This window comes from Pectinophora gossypiella, chromosome 2 (genome assembly GCF_024362695.1).
Source record: "Pectinophora gossypiella chromosome 2, ilPecGoss1.1, whole genome shotgun sequence".
Classification (NCBI taxonomy): Eukaryota; Metazoa; Arthropoda; class Insecta; order Lepidoptera; family Gelechiidae; genus Pectinophora; species Pectinophora gossypiella.
The window spans coordinates 12272038-12288846 of NC_065405.1; the positions used below are offsets into that span (position 1 = coordinate 12272038).

Sequence of the window (16809 nt, forward strand, 5' to 3'; positions counted from 1 at the left end):
GGCCTATCAGAGGTGGTGCCATTTGCATTCACGCTTGGGTCTTCTGCCTCGAATGAAGCCCTAAGATGTATCTTATATTAAATTATAATGTTACACACACACACACACACACACACAAAGACAGTTGCACTGTTTGCCTGACAATTATAGGCGGCGATACTGCTCACCACACATCACGTTGGTCTAACTAGTTGGGCCAATGTATTGGCTTGAGCCACATCAGGGGCCTTTGGCTGTTCAACAGTAACTCTAACACCATGGTTGACGAGCTCGGTCATTGACCTCAGAACCCACACAAAAGAAGAACCTTGTTCTAACAGTAAGTTCGGCGAGGCGTAGGTGGGTACTGAGTTCATCACGCGATGCATGTACCTCTGACTACCCCAATTATTACTATATTCCCATATAGTCGTGAGCTTGTGTCATTTGTGTTACGGTATATTGTTAGGGTTAAACCACTTCGTTAGAGCAGCACAATAAAGCAGGAAAAAGAGCGGGAGTGTCATCACGCTCTGACCGCCTCGTCGATTCTATCTCGCTCGAATAAATTACGTTTCTGAGTGACAGAAAAAGATAGAAGCATACAAAAATGCGATGCAGTGCGGTCAAATGTAATTCAATTCAACCTTTACCAGCAGATAGTCGATGAGTGTCCTTACCAAGTCCTTACGCATTAGGTACTTTTTAATGTCAGTTCAACGGTGAGGTCTTTTTAGTTTTAATATTCACAGTAAATCCATATTAACAGTTAACGGGGCTCCACCGCGGTAAAGGCTCTGGTGCTGAGCGGAACGATAATTAAAAATCAATTTACCTTTTACGTTGAATGGTCATTATAATATGTATCCACATAATTTTGGTTAGCAATTATTTTTTAACGATTTTAAAATATGACATTGATTTTGCTTGTAATTAAAAATATGAAACCACCTTCCTACTTTGTGAAACTTAGTTTATATAATAGCTTGATTAGAGTGACAGCAGAAGAGAGATAGCAGGGGCATAGAATAAAGAATAATACTACGTATGAAACGGCAAGTCTCCGCTCCCCGCCAGCGGCTGAGCTAGGTTTACCTCACCCCATCGGTCTTACTGTAGTCTTCAATCGTATGGGCGTCAGCCTACTATAGGTAAGTTGCATTTTTTCCATTCTCCCAGACTAGCGTAGCGATGTGGGTTATCATCGGTCACGCTTCTTATTAGGTATTTCTCATGTTCGAATTTCCATATCGAAGTTACTAATAAAAATATTGTGCAGTATTCGACAACTTTATTATAAGTTACTAAAATATAAATTCGCATATTTGACACAAGAATATCTTATGCGTGGACGTGCCCTTATAACTTTACATTGTACACAATTTGAGGGCGCGCCGATTTCATTTCAGACTTAAGACAGAAACAAGACAAACATTATTCTATCAAATTTCCTAGAACGTCGGAGACTTAATGATACACAGCTATCAGCCATAATATAATCTTAACAGAATACAAACTTGAACACAGAAACCAAGATCCCGACACAACCAGGCCAAATATTCGAAATTTTCAACTTTATTTACACCATTTACTAGATAATTGCACAAACACGTCATAAATATAAATAGTTCATGATTCGTCAACAAAAAACATTCGTTCAAATGAAACGTGAAGAATAAAAGGGTAACATTTATTTACAACAAAATACTTCACTGAGTATGTCTGTAAGTATATCACATCGAGATTGATAATTTATCATTGAATTCGAAAAATAAACTGCATGATAAATAAATAGGTACATACACTATTTTTAATCCTTCACCATTGGCGCCATCTGAAATTAAAATCAACGTTAGTCACATGCCACTTTACGCGTACCTAATCTTTATTCTAGTGTAGGAAAGAAAAGAAGAAAGCAAAATATTTATTATTAGAAAAAAAATAAAGAATATTCATTAACATAATTACAGAGACATTTATCTCTCGTCTCTTTCGCCCTAAGCGATCGATCCGATGAACTATATCTCTGTCCTGCTGTTATTCTAAGTTCTTTTTTTGACGTGCCTTGTTGTAGATTTGCGGCAGATGACATTAAATACTTGGCCAGACAAATGGGGAGCGCTGAAGGCTCTCACCCGGTACAACGTCTAAGACAACAGGCCTGAGGGTGCCCAGTTGGGCGTGAACCTCTGCTCAGGGCGTCGCCTGAGAGGAAAAATATTTGAAAGAATTAATCGCGATAGCGTTAAGCGCTGATTGAGGGATGTTATTCTAAGGAATCATGCTACGTTTTAAGGGATATAGAATTCATCAAATCCATAAAAGGAGTCGTAATACCAAGGTCAGACGACACTATCCAAGTACAAACCACGTCAATCAGGGAGGCTTCGTTCTTGCAATGTGACGCCCGCAACGAGTACTCAAACGACAACTTATTATGACTAATCACTGTCACTGCAATGCGGCCGAAACGTCGGGAAAACAAATTAATAAGGTAATTGTTTTTTTTTTACTTTATTTAACATCTGATAACATATAACACGTATCGTCCTGTTAATAATAATTTACTATGTATAAAGTGCGTAAATATTTAAAAATAAATGAGTACCAAGAGCCAAGAGTTGTTGCAGATTTGTCTTTTTTTGGTTTAACCACACCCCGGACAATTCATACAAACAACTTCATTTTACTTTTTGACTAAATTATGTTCGAGGGGGGGGAGAAGGTAACCTAGCTCAAACGCTGGTGGGGTGCAGAGAGTTGCCGGACTCTTTCGCAGTGATATATTTATTAATGAACTTTGTCAAAGACAAACAGTACCAACCCTAGCTAAGTTCGAAGCCGGCGCCGGCCTGTATTGCGTAGAGCAGCTTCTCTGCTAGTAGGGGCTCCGAGCCGAACTCGGGAAGCTTAAGCAGGTTCATGCATGTGGACGACGACGGTAGACGGTCCGACGCGCCCGCCGACTGGATGCAGAAGGGGGGCTGCAACTCCTGCAGGAAATAGACAAGGAACATGTAACTCGTGAGAATTAACTATAGCTGGTGAGAATTAACTACAGTTGGCGCGAATTAACTACAACTCGTGTGAATAAATTATAGCTCGTGCTAACTAGCAACGACATTGGAATCCAATCCTTTTCTCAGTTTGCCGCGCGTAACTCCAAGATTTGAACAACAACAAATCTGCAAATCCCTATGGGTTGTAGACACCACACGTCAAGAGAGTTGCGTACCTAGTTGATTCGCTTGTAATTTAATAATTTTCATATGCGTTTACAGGTAAACCCAGGTGAGGTATTGTTTCCTCATGAGCAGTATCCCGAGGGCTTAGTGATATTATCAAATTCTACTATTATAATTTATGTACCTTGAAACCTAGTAGCGGCGGGCGGGAACAGCTGGTGACAAACTTGAGCAACTGTCGCCGCTGGTCATCCGTGAAGTTCTCCAACACCTTCCAAAAGCAGAGCACTGTCGGATGCGTCGCTGAGAAACCACCTGCAACCAGAGTTTATAAATAACCGCACGCACACAAGCACGCACGCACGAATGCACGCACGCAACAAACACGCATACGCGCACGCAAGAGCACACGCACGCACGTATGCACCAATGTAAGATGGTGTCAGGTGTACCAACCTGCATACTGCGTGTGCCTCCTGAGATCGTCCACGTCGATGGGCACCTCGGCCCCGGATATGAGCAGCTGCAGCTCCCGGCACGAGAACATGCGCAGCCACTCCACGTTCACCACGGATGTTAAGCCGCGCTTAAAAGCGGCGCATTGTGACCTTATTTGTCTAGAACAAAACGGTTTTGTGAATTTAATTGTGTTTAGAAAATTACTGACCTCAAACTCAAAAAAAAGCGGGAACATTCAACAACATTCGTCCGTTTGACGGAGCACTAACCTATTTAGTTTGTAATCGGCGACTAGATGAATATATTCTATCCTATTTTCAGCTGTTACGGGAATGTTTGCACCGCCTGGCTTCAATTCCTCTATCTGCAACAAAAACAAACAAAAATAGGTAAATAGTGGTGCCCATTTTAGCAGACACCAACTGTGTGATCCATTAAATAAATAAATAAAATTTCTTAATTAAGTTTTTAATGCTTCATGATCACGTTAATAAGTTTTTTGGAGTTTCTATGGAAATACTGTCCTGTAACATCATCGATAAAAGTGGTCATCGTACTCATTATTACTTAATTCATAAATAAAATTCGAAAATAAGTCGAAAAGTAAAATGAGACTGATATTTGATCATCTTAGACTGGCTTCTACTTCTGGATTAGCATTTTATAATTTATCTTTGACCCAGTCAAATACCCTATTCTTACCCTTTGTTCCCCAAGCTCGTCACTAACGATGGTAAAATCCAGTCCGAGTTCAGGCACATCCTGCCTCCTGTGAGACTTGAGCATCAGCAGCCCGCGGTACAGGCCCGGGTCTAGTGACGCCAGTGCATGCACATCGGGCTCCCGGGTCGAACATAACTTGCCCAGGAAGAACTCTGCTAGGGGAAGCTCTGTTAGAAGGTTCTCGTATAATGCCTGGAAAGATATAAATAGTTACACATACATATAAGTTCACGCCAATTTCCCACAGGGGTGCCGACCCTGAAGGAAACTAGTCAATTCCATAATAATATCTCAGCAGATATTACCTTCCCCAACATCCGTCCAACAAAGTAATAGTGCATCGGGAAATCGTCATAGAGTAGGTGAACACCCGGGTTTGGGTACAACATGTTGTCTCTAGTCAACCGGAACAAACCTCGGTTCGGGTCAAACGCCGACCTGAAATGAATAATACATTTTATTCACGAGTACTAATATGTGTACACTTTGAAACCATGTCACATTAACTTTTTTAACAAATTAAACCGTAAGTCTCATTAAATGTCAAATATGATAGTGCGACAGGGTTCTAAAATGGGTACATGATATTGCCCACGACTGTACGTACATGGTTATTTACGTATGTAAAATTAAATATGTAACGATAGTTTTGAACAATTCCTTATACAAATTGGGTCAAAGATTCAAATTTGATTTGGTTAACTTAGTATTCAAGTATAATCTAATTCATTAACATCAATCAACCCGTACCATCCCAATGCTGGAATGCCTCCTCCATTTAGCATCATCCTTTGCGGTCCTGCGCTAACCTTAACCACAACTTTGGGATTGTATCCTCTTCAACTTAATGAACTATTTCTATGAACTATGGTGCTAATTCCTGTGGACATCATCAAATTTTCTGTGTACTTTTTCGATGTATTTTAGGCTTCATATCCGGCTCTTGAGTTTTATTATAAAATAGAACATAGATTTCGAGGAGCTCGGTGGCGCAGCGGTAAACGCGCTTAGTCTGCGATTGTTGAAGTTAAGCAACTTTCGCAAAGGCCGGTCATAGGATGGGTGACCACAAAAATAAAAGATTTTTCATCTCGAGCTCCTCCGTGCTTCGGAAGGCACGTTAAGCCGTTGGTCCCGGCTCCATTAGCAGTCGTTAATAACCACCAATTCGCACTGGACCCGCGTGGTGGTTTAAGGCCCGATCTCCCTATCAATCCATCCATAGGGAAGGCCCGTGCCCCAGTAGTGGGGACGTTAATGGGCTGGTGATGATGAGAAGATAGATTTATCTTACTTAAGTAACTCTGAAAGGAACTCCCTGAAGAGCCCGCCGCCATCGATGCCCGCCTCCTCGGCGCCAGCTTGGTTGATCAGCTGCACCCGTAACTTCAGCTTCATATCCGGCTCTATAAACAATGTTATTTTATATTTCATATTCTCTATTTTCTTTCTTAGTTTATCTGGCTATAGCGGCCCGGTCCGGCATCATCTGGGTACGATTTACACCCCGGTTTTCTTGAAGAGATGCAGATTATAACAGTAAACACCGCACGCAAATCCAATCAGTAGTTCTTGAGAGTATGCATCAAAGCGAAGAAACGTGGTGAGGAAGATGTGTCGTAAAGAACTAAACCATCGACTAATGAAAACTACCCAAGAGCGGTTCATATGATTTCTTTTCGCTCTTTTGAGCAAAGGCTAAATACTAAAGCTTTCGCATAAGCTGTTCTCGCTTAGTCATGTTCACAATTTGCATTGACGTGTCACAATCAGAATCATTTATTCAACGTAATTATCATGGATAAACTTGTTGAAGGTCAATGTAACATTTTTGAATTTACGTCATTCCGCAAGGTGTTATGGCTGAAGAATAGAAATGACAAGAAACTTGCAAGAGCGACACATCTTTTAAATCAATGAGGGGGCCAGAGTTGATGAGGTTGGTATTCCACCTCACAACCCACACGATAAAAAGAATGAGCGTACACATTACAAGTTATTTAATAACTAGAGGAACACATTTAATACCAGACATTTTTATCATTTAGGTAATCATTAGCTTTTTTACATAAAGTAAAAGTAGATAGACTTAAAAGCAGGACCCTGATTTATGAATTTCTATATTGAAGAATGTTACTTACCATTATCAGGACTAAGTTTATCGAAAGCGTCTTCATACAAGTGAGAACGACGCACACTAATGTTGATCGAGGGTCCTTCATTGAAGTTCGTCATCTCATACCAGTGGTCTTGCTTTTCCCTACAGCCGAGAACATTCTAGATTATTTCATGCACAATAAGCCAATAACAAGACATGACTTAAGGCTATTAAAACAATACCTAATAAGCAGCCCTTGGAAGATGAGAACGCGTGTCGAGAATGGTACGACAAAAGGGATTTCTCTTAATATTGTGACTGTTCTTAATTCCTTGATGGTTAGCGGTGGCCCTTCCTCTGGAAAACAATAATAACCATTAGTAAATTGAATATAATTATTAAAACTTAAAAAATACTTCGCTGGGAGAGGAAACAATGAGTACTAACTCAGATGGCGGCCGTATTACGACGCGCAGCTATCATTAATCTCACCACCGAAAAATAGCAGGAGTTAATAACTTGGCAGAAGTCATTCGTTACCATGCGACAACGCAGAGGATAAGTTCAGGCACTTCGAATATAGATTTCACGGTTGGCATGCAGTTATCAGCAATCTCACCACAAAGAATCTACTTAGGTACCAGGAGTTAATAACTTGGCAGTCTTTTACCTTGAGATAGCGCAGCGGATAGGTTCTGTAAAGGACGTTGCGGTCTGGCCGAGCGCAGATTCCGGGGCGCATGCGCGGCTGCTACTAGCCTCACTGCGGCTACGCCCTCGGGCACGGCGCCGGCCGCGGGCCACTCCCACCCCGTGCAGAACTGCAGGCGAGAGTCGCGCACGTATAGTGCTCGTAGAAGGTTCGTGCATACCTGCGTACAACATAATGTATTAAAAAACACTGCAGTATTAAAATCAGTCTTTTTTTCTGCCATGTGGATGTGGTTCGCACACAGTGAACCGTTTATATGAAAGTGTGTGTATCCGCATTTAATCACCAATATTTACTATTTAATCCCCATGAAGCCTTTGGTATATAGAGTCACAATTAAATGGATACTTATTTAAAAGTTATAACCCACATCAGATAATAATAACTAGAGACTTAGCCCACTTTTTTAGGGATCACAGGAGTAAATTTATTTAAGCATGCTACATGAAATGTAATTCCCGCTCACCTTAAACAAATGCGACCACGCCGGCGTTTGATTCCGCCCTGAGAATTCAATCTGACCAGCTCCAACAGCGTCCTTATATTGCCCGGAGAGTACAGCCGGGCGACTCTCTGGGTAAGCTAATTCGACCAATCCGAGGCATACTTGGCGCAGGGTGCGACATAACCCACCTAATTCTGAGAACTCAAACGCGTGAATTCGACCCCCGGAACCCGTTACAGAACTAGTTGTACTTGTCACTAGAAAAAAGAAGGAAAAGTCACAATTAATTTAAATTACACGATAATTTATAAAATTCCGTATTATTGTAAAAAATATTCACCGAAATAATTTGAACATAAGACTGACTCACCAGTTTGAACATATTGAACAGTAGCCATAAATCTGTGAAGCATTATGAAAAAAGCAACATCTCCAAAGAAACTGCCCAGAAGAAGTAAAAAATATATAAAAGCTAAGAAACTCACTGCTCATCTTCTCATCATCATCTATATCTCGACAGAACTCCGTATCGTGCAGAGTTCCAATCAGCAGTGAAAACAAGGCACAGAAGACTGCCAAAGGCGCCAGTAGCCTATGTACTCCGATGACCGACGACTCTGCCCCCATACCACGCGATAGAGCCGAGAGCAGCGGTGTGACGGAACCACCGAATGAGGATTCATGGCTCATACTGCTCAACCACTTCCATAGACCACGAAGGAATATCGGTTTAAATGCTAGCGTATACAGCAACCTATAAAAAATATTTGAATTTAAAATTGGAATTTAGAATTGGTGTAGCTTAAGAAACGATACATTTCGTTAGTGTATCCTTGGCCAACTAAGAGTGTGTTCCACCTGACATAATGTCTGGAGGTTTCTATCCATCACGACAAAGAAAGAAATCATGCTTAGAAAAGTGCGTGAAACTCACCTGTATTTATGCAACGCCATCCGATGACTCAGCAAAAGGTTGTGACAGACCTGAGACAGATAGTCTAAGAAGTCGTCACTCAGATCGTTTTCGGTGATTTGCGAGCAAGTACTCATGATACAACGTTCCGGCTCGTTCATAAGCTCTATGCAGCGAGTTAGAAGCATCTGCTCCCTCACTGAAGTAGGATTTGGGTCATTGTCACTCTCACTATCATCGTCTTTGTCTGCTGCCGTCTCCTGACTGTACAATGCATCCTCATATTCATAAGTGATTTGCTTATTACAAACATTTATTGTTAACTTAGCAATAATTTTTAGGTAGTCTAGAACAATTGGGTTGTTAGGCAGTCTTGAGTTGTTCAGGTTGCGGATTTCGTTGACTGTGAACAAAAGTTTTATATATTATAATTTTTCCTCTTTTTTTACAGTACTTTCGACGAATATACTGCCATATAGTTTTTAACATGCATACGATCACGCCTATTTCCCGTTGGGGTAGGCAGAGTCTACAAAAGGACAGCATGACAGTATATGAAACATAACTTACCGAAATTCGAAGGTTCCAAAGACAAAACAGAGTGCAATAGCCAGGAATCATTGACCAGTGTTCCATTACAAAATCTGCGTTCATCTTGAAGACATTGTAGTAAAGGTAAAAATGGAAATTTCCTGTTCGGATCTTGACCCAATGCCGGTATTATGAACATTTCTACTGGCTCAGGGTATGGGTTGCAGAGGAATGACGAAGCAAATTGTGACATAACAACATCACTGGAAATAAATTTGTTAATAAGTACACAAGATATGCAGAAATTGCAGAAGTAATTATAATTAAAATCTAGTTTTCTCGATGCAGTAATTATCAATGAAGATTGAATTTTAATAACACATTGGGCCATACAACCATACCATATAATAATAACAAATAAACAATGTTATAGAATAGAAAATACCTGAACATTCACTGATAACTTTTTGTATATAAGTTTATCATACATTAAACATATCTTTTCTAAATAAAAAATATGACTGTAAACTTACTTGTATCCAGGCACATTTGCATGTGAAATAAGGTTCAAAGGTCTCTGTATTAAGTCTAGTAGTGCTCCACAGAGTGGTGTAGGTGGATTAGGTGATGGTCCATATAGTGGTGGGGTTCGATCACATATTAAATCACGTAAGTCTTTGAAATAGCCTGCAGCAATCAAGTGAATAATAGAATTAGAAGCTGTTCACTTTGAAACCAAAAATTGAAAAATATTTGTATAAAATAGATATATATACTTCCTATTTTTAACAAGAAACATGGTATTTACATAAAACTCACCTCTATTAACTAAATATAAGAATGTATTTCCAACAACACTAAGTGCTTCATCACAATTCATGGTTGCCTCTGCAGAGCCAGTGGAAGTAAACACTTCAAACATTCTTAAAGGAACAGCTAGAGGCACCTACAAATAGCGAAATTGACAATAATATTTGAACAAAGTTATTGGATATTACAGTAATTTATTTATTATATGTATAATAAATACATACCTCATTTTCTTTTCTAAGCAGCCGCAGATGTAAAGCAAGTAACCTACGAATTTGTATTGAAGAACCACTACTAAGGAAGACTTTCTTCCATTGTTTTAATAGTAATTGAGAAATGGAAACCTGAAAATTACAGTATTGTTATATTTTCTATCAGCAGTATACAGTTACAACAGTATACTTTTTGTCTGAGATTGTTTTAATGTATTACTTACCAATCTAGGGAAATCTTTTTTATCGTCATAAAAGAATAGAATTTTGGCAACAAGTGTAGACATCACAGAAAAGTCATCTGAGTTGGCTCTTGGGAAGATGTTGTCAAACTGCTCTCTCTCATTCTGTTTGCAGCGTTTTCTCATTAGATAGCTCCGAACATATGCTTGAATCTTTATAGTGGCATTGAGTCTTTTCCGGTGTTCCTATAAACATATATTTAAAACGATAGCTTTAGTTTTGCTGACTTTATGATAAAGAGTACTCAACTAGGCAGATGTCCTACTTAACTACAGCTTCTTTTGAGATAGTGAAAGTATATTAAAAATTTTGTTAGTTTACAATTTCTTAAGGAGTAATGTGAGAATATTAAAAGGATGTAGGAAAATATAAAAAAAAGTTGTATAAAATAACTAAAATTAACCTCTCGTTTCTGCCTTTGTTGTTGCGACTGAAGAATTAAGGCGTCCCTGTCTGTCTTGCGCTGGGCACTGGCGCCCGCTAAATTCTGCTGAGGCTTTCGCCTAAAGTCTCCCTCGAACGAATACATTGCTGAAAGGGTGAGATACACCAAATTCTGAAATCTCATGAAGACTTTGTAAACACGAATCAGCTGAACGTGATGTTCATTCCGATTTGACATACGTACCTTGTCTAAATTTAGCTTTACTAATAATGTACTTATATCATATAGCCATATTAATATGTCCTCACATAGAAACGATCACAAATTTCACCACAATAAAATAAAAATCATCGAAAAGTTCAGTGAATTTCCGTGATTTGTGTTTTTAAGATATTTTTTTTTAGTGATCAACAGATTAAAAATAGTGTTGTACATTTTTGTTAGTTACCGGTTTTTATCTGTTATAGAATTAAAATATTGCTTTGTCTAATAGTCTATTGGATAAATATTTATGATAATACTCATGAAATCCGTAACTGTTCTTTTATTTACATCTGATATATTTTTCAATGGTAAAATATATATTTTTTATAAGAATCATAACACTGATCGTATTCGTGTCAGTAAATTTACCATTGATTTAACCATATTAAACAAGCATTTCTAATATTTCTAATACTATTAGTTTGGTATTTCTAATACTTGGTCTTTGCTCCAAAATACTTGGTTGGCCTCCAACTCAGGCCTCCAATGATGACTACAATGGGGAGAGATATTACCCTGTCTCTTTCATTCTTTTGAGTTTTCTCAGTTTTCTGATACATCTTTCTCGTAATCTTATTCCCAGTGTAGCGATGAGAAATATAGCTCACATAGAAAGAACAGCGATTCGAATCTTTCGAATGTTGAGATTCGAATCACTCTTGTAGCTTAATACCTTTTTCAGCTCACTAGCTCATTAAGCTCAGTACGTCGCTCACTCGAGTTCTGCAAGAAAGTATCTTAATGAGAAACGTTCCTCAAAAACAATATAGACGGCGCTGTACAGATTTTTCTTCTAATTTCATGGACAACAAACATATATGCATCTTTTATCTTTCTTTGTTTTTGGCTATAAATGATGACTCTTTTTATTACACTCTGCCACAATTACGTCTTTCACCCATTTTTATTCTGCTTAAAATAAAGAGAAGCAATATAGGTAGCAACATAATTCTATACTACGTAATGTGATGCAAATATCAAGCAACGATAATTTTTTTATACTGTATATAGCTGCAAACCCACTGACTGACTGACTGCTTATGCCACATTGTATTTTGGAATAATTATGTACCCGTAATGAGAAAATAGGTAATTATCCCGTTAAAGCTGTACAACACTATCTATATTATTTTTTGCGAACGTAGCCTTGAATTTCCTCATTGTTATGGTCTTAGCTTACGTTATTAAATGCATATTATGCGGTAAGTCTTCAACCAGATTAGCGATTTATTTCGCTCACTCTTGTTCATCGGAACAAGCTAAATCGCTAATCTGGTTGAAGACTTTTTTCGTCTCTGTCGATTAAAACTTAGACGGCGACGAACGAGAGCCGCGCGCGCGCGATTCCTAAATAACGAACTCGGATTAATAAGAGATATTACGTATAATACGAAAAGAGCTGAATAGCTAAAAAGCAAATCCGATCACGATAGTCGGCGAGCTAAGAAAGAAAGAAAAAGTATTAAAAACAGACAAGAGGGTATTGAAGTGAAAGACCTTACTAAAGATGAGCTAGCTCTTTTAACTCGCTCGCTCGCCATCGTCCCATCACTAATAACCGTCTGGCTTTTTAGCGGGAAACGGGAACGGGACAGTTGCTTTCTTCATTGAATAATCTAAATAATTAATACGAAGTGGTGTTTTGTGGTTAATGATCGCATTAAGTTAGTCGGAAGACATTCGCGAGTGTTATTACATTGGAGTATTCAATAAACAAAGTGTATCTGCCTATTTTCGCTTTGTGCTAGGAAGCCGCTTCATAGCTCAAAAGTTTATGCGGACTTTTGAGTTAATTCGTTTGGGGTTCGGAGTAGGAGTCTACTCCGAGGGTGGGGGCTTAGGTTTCATCATCATCACCTTTCATCATTTCATTAATCATCAAGAAAAAAAATACGTCAGACATGGCTGTATGGGCATAGTTCCCTTTGCCTTACCCTTCGGGGAAAACAAACCAAAAAAAAAAAATTAATAACCGTCTTTGCACTCCTGCTGTCGATCTGTCAAAAAATTGAAAATTTCCGTATTCTAGTGATACTTTGCTTTATTTTATTTCTGGTATATTGACAAAAGACTGCGAATTGCCGATAAAAACCATACAGATCAGAGAATTAATATGTTATACTTTTAAAAGGTTTCCTGACAATTATTTAATAATTATAGTGTATGTAAATAAAGTAAAGCGGCGGCGGTAATCTACAAGCCTTGCGCTGTGGATTTACACTTTTGCGGTACCAACCAACGTTTCAGAATTCAAATCATGGCAGATATGCTAGATGATCAAGGGGACAACGCAGTTCGTGTAGGTATCTTACAGGAATTAATTCCTTTACAAAACCAATGATATGTTTGTTTTATGCGATAGCTTGTATTGGAAACAATTCCTTCATAAAATCAAAAAACTTATTCTGCTTTTCAATATTATTTAGCTCTAGAAACTGACTTGACAAGCTGCCTAGCAATTGCCATAATATATATATATTTTTTTATTATAGCCATCAAGACCATCACTAGTGCAAGTGAGAGCATTGGTAGAGTTTATTCAGAAACACCCAGACTTGGCTCATAGGAAGCTGAGGACTGGTGTAGCTCGACAGAAGGTCAAGAAGCTATGGATACAGCTCTCTAATATAGCCAATTCTTTAGAAGGCACATTGAAGTCTACTAAAGGATGGATAAAGGTACAATGGTATTCCATTGCTTTTTCTATATGTTCATCTTAGTCCACACTAAGAGATGAGGTCCACACCTATTTGGTTTACGTCATACATACATATTATGATTTTTATCACTAATCAAACTTAATTATCATCACTAATTTAATGGCCATACTGTTGTTGGTGTAGCATTCTCCATTCTTGTCTATCAAAGACCAATTCTGGATTCTATCAATATTTCAATTAGTATTTAATTTATTTACAGGCGGGTTAAAATGGCCATATTGAAGTTATTTATCTAAGAAAGCATTATTGCTATTTGACATTTGTTTGCATTGCACACTTACTTTTATATGCACAAATGTCAAGTTGCAATATTGCTTTTTTAGATGAATTGCTTCTATGTGGCCATTTAACCCCCCTGTTGGATATCTAAAAATTTTAAGCCCATATTTTTTCAATATTCTTCATTATGTCATTGTTTAATTACAAATTCATGTACAAATTACAAAAAATTATAACTAAAAAGTAAGAAACTTTTTAAATGATGTACAATAATGTGTTTTCTCCAGTTCTGGTCGGATAAAAGAAGGAGTATAATCTTGAAGCAGAAGCAGATAGACGAGGGCAAACTGCAGGACACTCTGGCTCCCATAGAACAAAAAATATATGACCTTTGTCAAAATGTTACTGATAAATCAAGTACAACTAGTAAGTAGTTTCAATAATAGGCTAGTTTCCAACTAGTCAAATCAGTTTCTTTTTACTAAACATCCAAACACAAATTACTATGTAATTTGTGTGAAAAAGCAACCTGTGACTTCATAGAAAAACGTGACAAATGTCACACTTATTATTACATTAAAATGTTACACTTATTATTTCTTTATTAAAATTCATAAATAAGTTAAATAGAAAAATTAAAATGTTTATTGTCACCTTTAGGTATCTTTATTTAGTAATCAGAAATTGATTAGGTATTTATGTTTGGGCTTATTCTCGTCTTACTGCAATAATGTTATTAATATAACATAGTGTTACATCTGTATCCCCTAAGGGTATGGGGGGGGGGGAGTATATCCACCCACTCTATGCCAGATATGTTTAAGTCCCATGTAATAAATTTAAATTTTCAATCGACTTGGTTTCAAATGTCTGTAATCTTTATTACTACAGAAAGCTGTAACTTTTCAACAGGTCTACTTCACATGTTGAAAGACCTATTGGGAGAAGAGACTTGATAACTGTAGCTCTCACAAGCAGTTTTTAGTCCTAATTACATGACCCATTCCACCTATACCAATGTGTCAAGGTCACATCGAGATATTGGGTAAATCGATGCTATTACACTAGCGCGAGATCGTGGTTACCATGCTTACTCCTCACCGACCCGCTCGAATTCGTGGTTAGCATGGTTACGCCCCACCAGTTTGCTATTAGAGTACACAAACTTGATAGGCAAGCCCAAGACCTTGACGCATCGGGCACGATGAATTGACAAATGTAATTAGCGCTTATTGCACTCAAAACAAAAGATATAATAGTATATCTTTGTATGCAAATCTTTATAATATAATCCTGATCTTTTGACATAATAATGACTCAAACTAGCAACCCTCTGACCATTGTACATTTGTATACAGAAAGAAAAAAAGGCGTAAAACTAGAGCCCTGTAACGGCAATGATGACGACTCCATGGATGACTTGTTTCCTGATTCTGAAGAGATGGAGCTGAGTCAGATGGATGGTAGCAGACTACTGCCTACCGAAGCTGAGGAGAGACAGCTTAATATCATGGAGAAATTGGTAAGTACTGGAATTTCATTAAATACTTTACATCCACCTTAAGCTGATCGTACACTTGGCGGCAGCGGCATCGGAACGTACGCAACGTAAGCATATACGAATTGCTAACAAGTAAATGGTTCACCATCCACCTAATGGTCTGGCCACTGACATCCTATAATCAAATAGACTCACACTCGCTAAGGAGTTTTTATAAAAAAGCGTATACATTAAGTTATGTACATACGTAGAAGTACGTTCCTTCAAATTAAACTGGCTGTTTAAATAAAGTGCAATATCAGTTATACAGTGTCGTTACACGTCGTGGTTTGTGACAAGATTCGCCGCGGACATTTTTTTTACAGAGATTGGTTGTCTATTTGTTATACGAGGTTTATGTTGGTGGACTGTTAATTTGCGATGTATTGTCCATACAATGCAGTCTTGAGCTTTCATGATGGACTAGCTTCAACTTACAGATTGTAGAGTTTTTCTTCCTTTAAGACGTTATAAACTATTGTTTTATTTTATCTGATAGGTGGATGTAATGGATCAGCAATCGCAAGCAATGGTTCAAATGGCGCAGGCAGCTCATAACAACTCTAAAGCTTTAGAGCGCCTAGCTGAGGCGTCGCAAATGCAGGTAATTAATTTGATCTCTTTACACTTTGCATTAAGCGTAAAACTTCAATACATGTTGGCACCGAGGCGCGAGGGAGTCCTTAGGGAGCGGATTTTTTTGTAATATTTGAGTTTGTGTCCTGGGAACATCCATACAGAAATCCAAGGAAGCAGCCTGGCGCGGTTACGTATTAGAGCAACACAGCCTTCCGGTCCACCGGAGTCCCGTGTTGCACTATTGGTTTTATCGAGACTTCCGCTTTCTTTCCGTTTGCTACTGTGTGAGCTTTAAGATTTTGGACCTATTCACTATTCTTATATTGTTCCTCCTAGGCACTAGCAGTTGACAGAGTGGCGGCTACATTTGAAAACATCAGCACTTCAGTTCATGACGTCAGAAATGCTATCATGAGTATCGACTACACTATGAAGAGGTGTTACTCAGCTTCCGCGACGCAACAACGAACCAGCTCCAACTTATTTAGTTAAAAAATAATATTTAGACGAGAAATGTTTCGTATTAAAAAGTACAGTATTCACAAATAATAATAGTATCCTTTTATGTATGTAGAATTAGAATATCTTTCAACAATTTTCATGTATTTTATCCAGATTACCGTAATTTAAATCTTAATTGTTAATTCTATTTATTTTTATTTTACTTCTAAAGTGTACCGTACAATTTGTGTGAAGCGAAAGTGTACAATGAAGTAATGATATCAGAAAATACAATCACTTTTAAACAATAGAATTGTTTTGTTTATTTATCAGCTGTAATTGGATCAGCAG

General features: G+C 38.1%; 2 protein-coding genes across 3 annotated transcripts; one reads left to right on the plus strand and one right to left on the minus strand.

Moving 5' to 3' along the window:
* Positions 1–1250: 1250 nt before the first annotated feature.
* LOC126372817 (ubiquitin-protein ligase E3C) lies at positions 1251–11101 on the minus strand. Of its 2 annotated transcripts, none has more exons than XM_050018727.1 (21): positions 10939–11101; positions 10714–10841; positions 10292–10495; positions 10080–10199; positions 9865–9991; positions 9579–9732; positions 9085–9308; positions 8536–8917; positions 8087–8355; positions 7623–7858; positions 7115–7316; positions 6687–6801; positions 6488–6606; positions 5641–5752; positions 4652–4784; positions 4326–4538; positions 3893–3987; positions 3621–3781; positions 3349–3479; positions 2804–2972; positions 1251–1813 (listed from the first exon to the last, which is right to left on the minus strand). In XM_050018727.1, exons 2-20 carry the CDS (start codon positions 10837–10839, stop codon positions 2805–2807), a joined length of 3291 nt encoding a protein of 1096 aa, XP_049874684.1. In that variant the 5' UTR covers positions 10840–10841; positions 10939–11101; the 3' UTR covers positions 1251–1813; position 2804. The 2 variants fall into 2 exon arrangements, with proteins under 2 accessions (XP_049874684.1, XP_049874691.1); XM_050018734.1 differs by having other exon boundaries at positions 10714–10866.
* A 1863-nt stretch (positions 11102–12964) lies between these two features.
* On the plus strand, positions 12965–16771 carry LOC126372960 (uncharacterized). The gene is made up of 6 exons (XM_050018890.1): positions 12965–13258; positions 13452–13637; positions 14186–14324; positions 15257–15420; positions 15938–16042; positions 16354–16771. The coding sequence occupies exons 1-6, from the start codon at positions 13217–13219 to the stop codon at positions 16507–16509; spliced, it is 792 nt and encodes a 263-aa protein (XP_049874847.1). The 5' UTR covers positions 12965–13216; the 3' UTR covers positions 16510–16771.
* Positions 16772–16809: the final 38 nt, after the last annotated feature.

Bases quoted from the DNA above. Each gene is read 5' to 3' on its own strand.
- LOC126372817 (XM_050018727.1), bottom strand. From the start codon at position 10,839: ATGTATTCGTTCGAGGGAGACTTTAGGCGAAAGCCTCAGCAGAATTTA. The intron at 7,317-7,622 runs GTGAGCGGGAAT...TGTTGTACGCAG, and splicing joins CGTGGTCGCATTTGTTTAAG to GTATGCACGAACCTTCTACG. The intron at 5,753-6,487 runs GTAAGTAACATT...CATTGTTTATAG, and splicing joins TAAACTTAGTCCTGATAATG to AGCCGGATATGAAGCTGAAG.
- LOC126372960 (XM_050018890.1), top strand. From the start codon at position 13,217: ATGGCAGATATGCTAGATGATCAAGGGGACAACGCAGTTCGT. The intron at 15,421-15,937 runs GTAAGTACTGGA...TTTATCTGATAG, and splicing joins TTAATATCATGGAGAAATTG to GTGGATGTAATGGATCAGCA. The intron at 16,043-16,353 runs GTAATTAATTTG...TGTTCCTCCTAG, and splicing joins CTGAGGCGTCGCAAATGCAG to GCACTAGCAGTTGACAGAGT.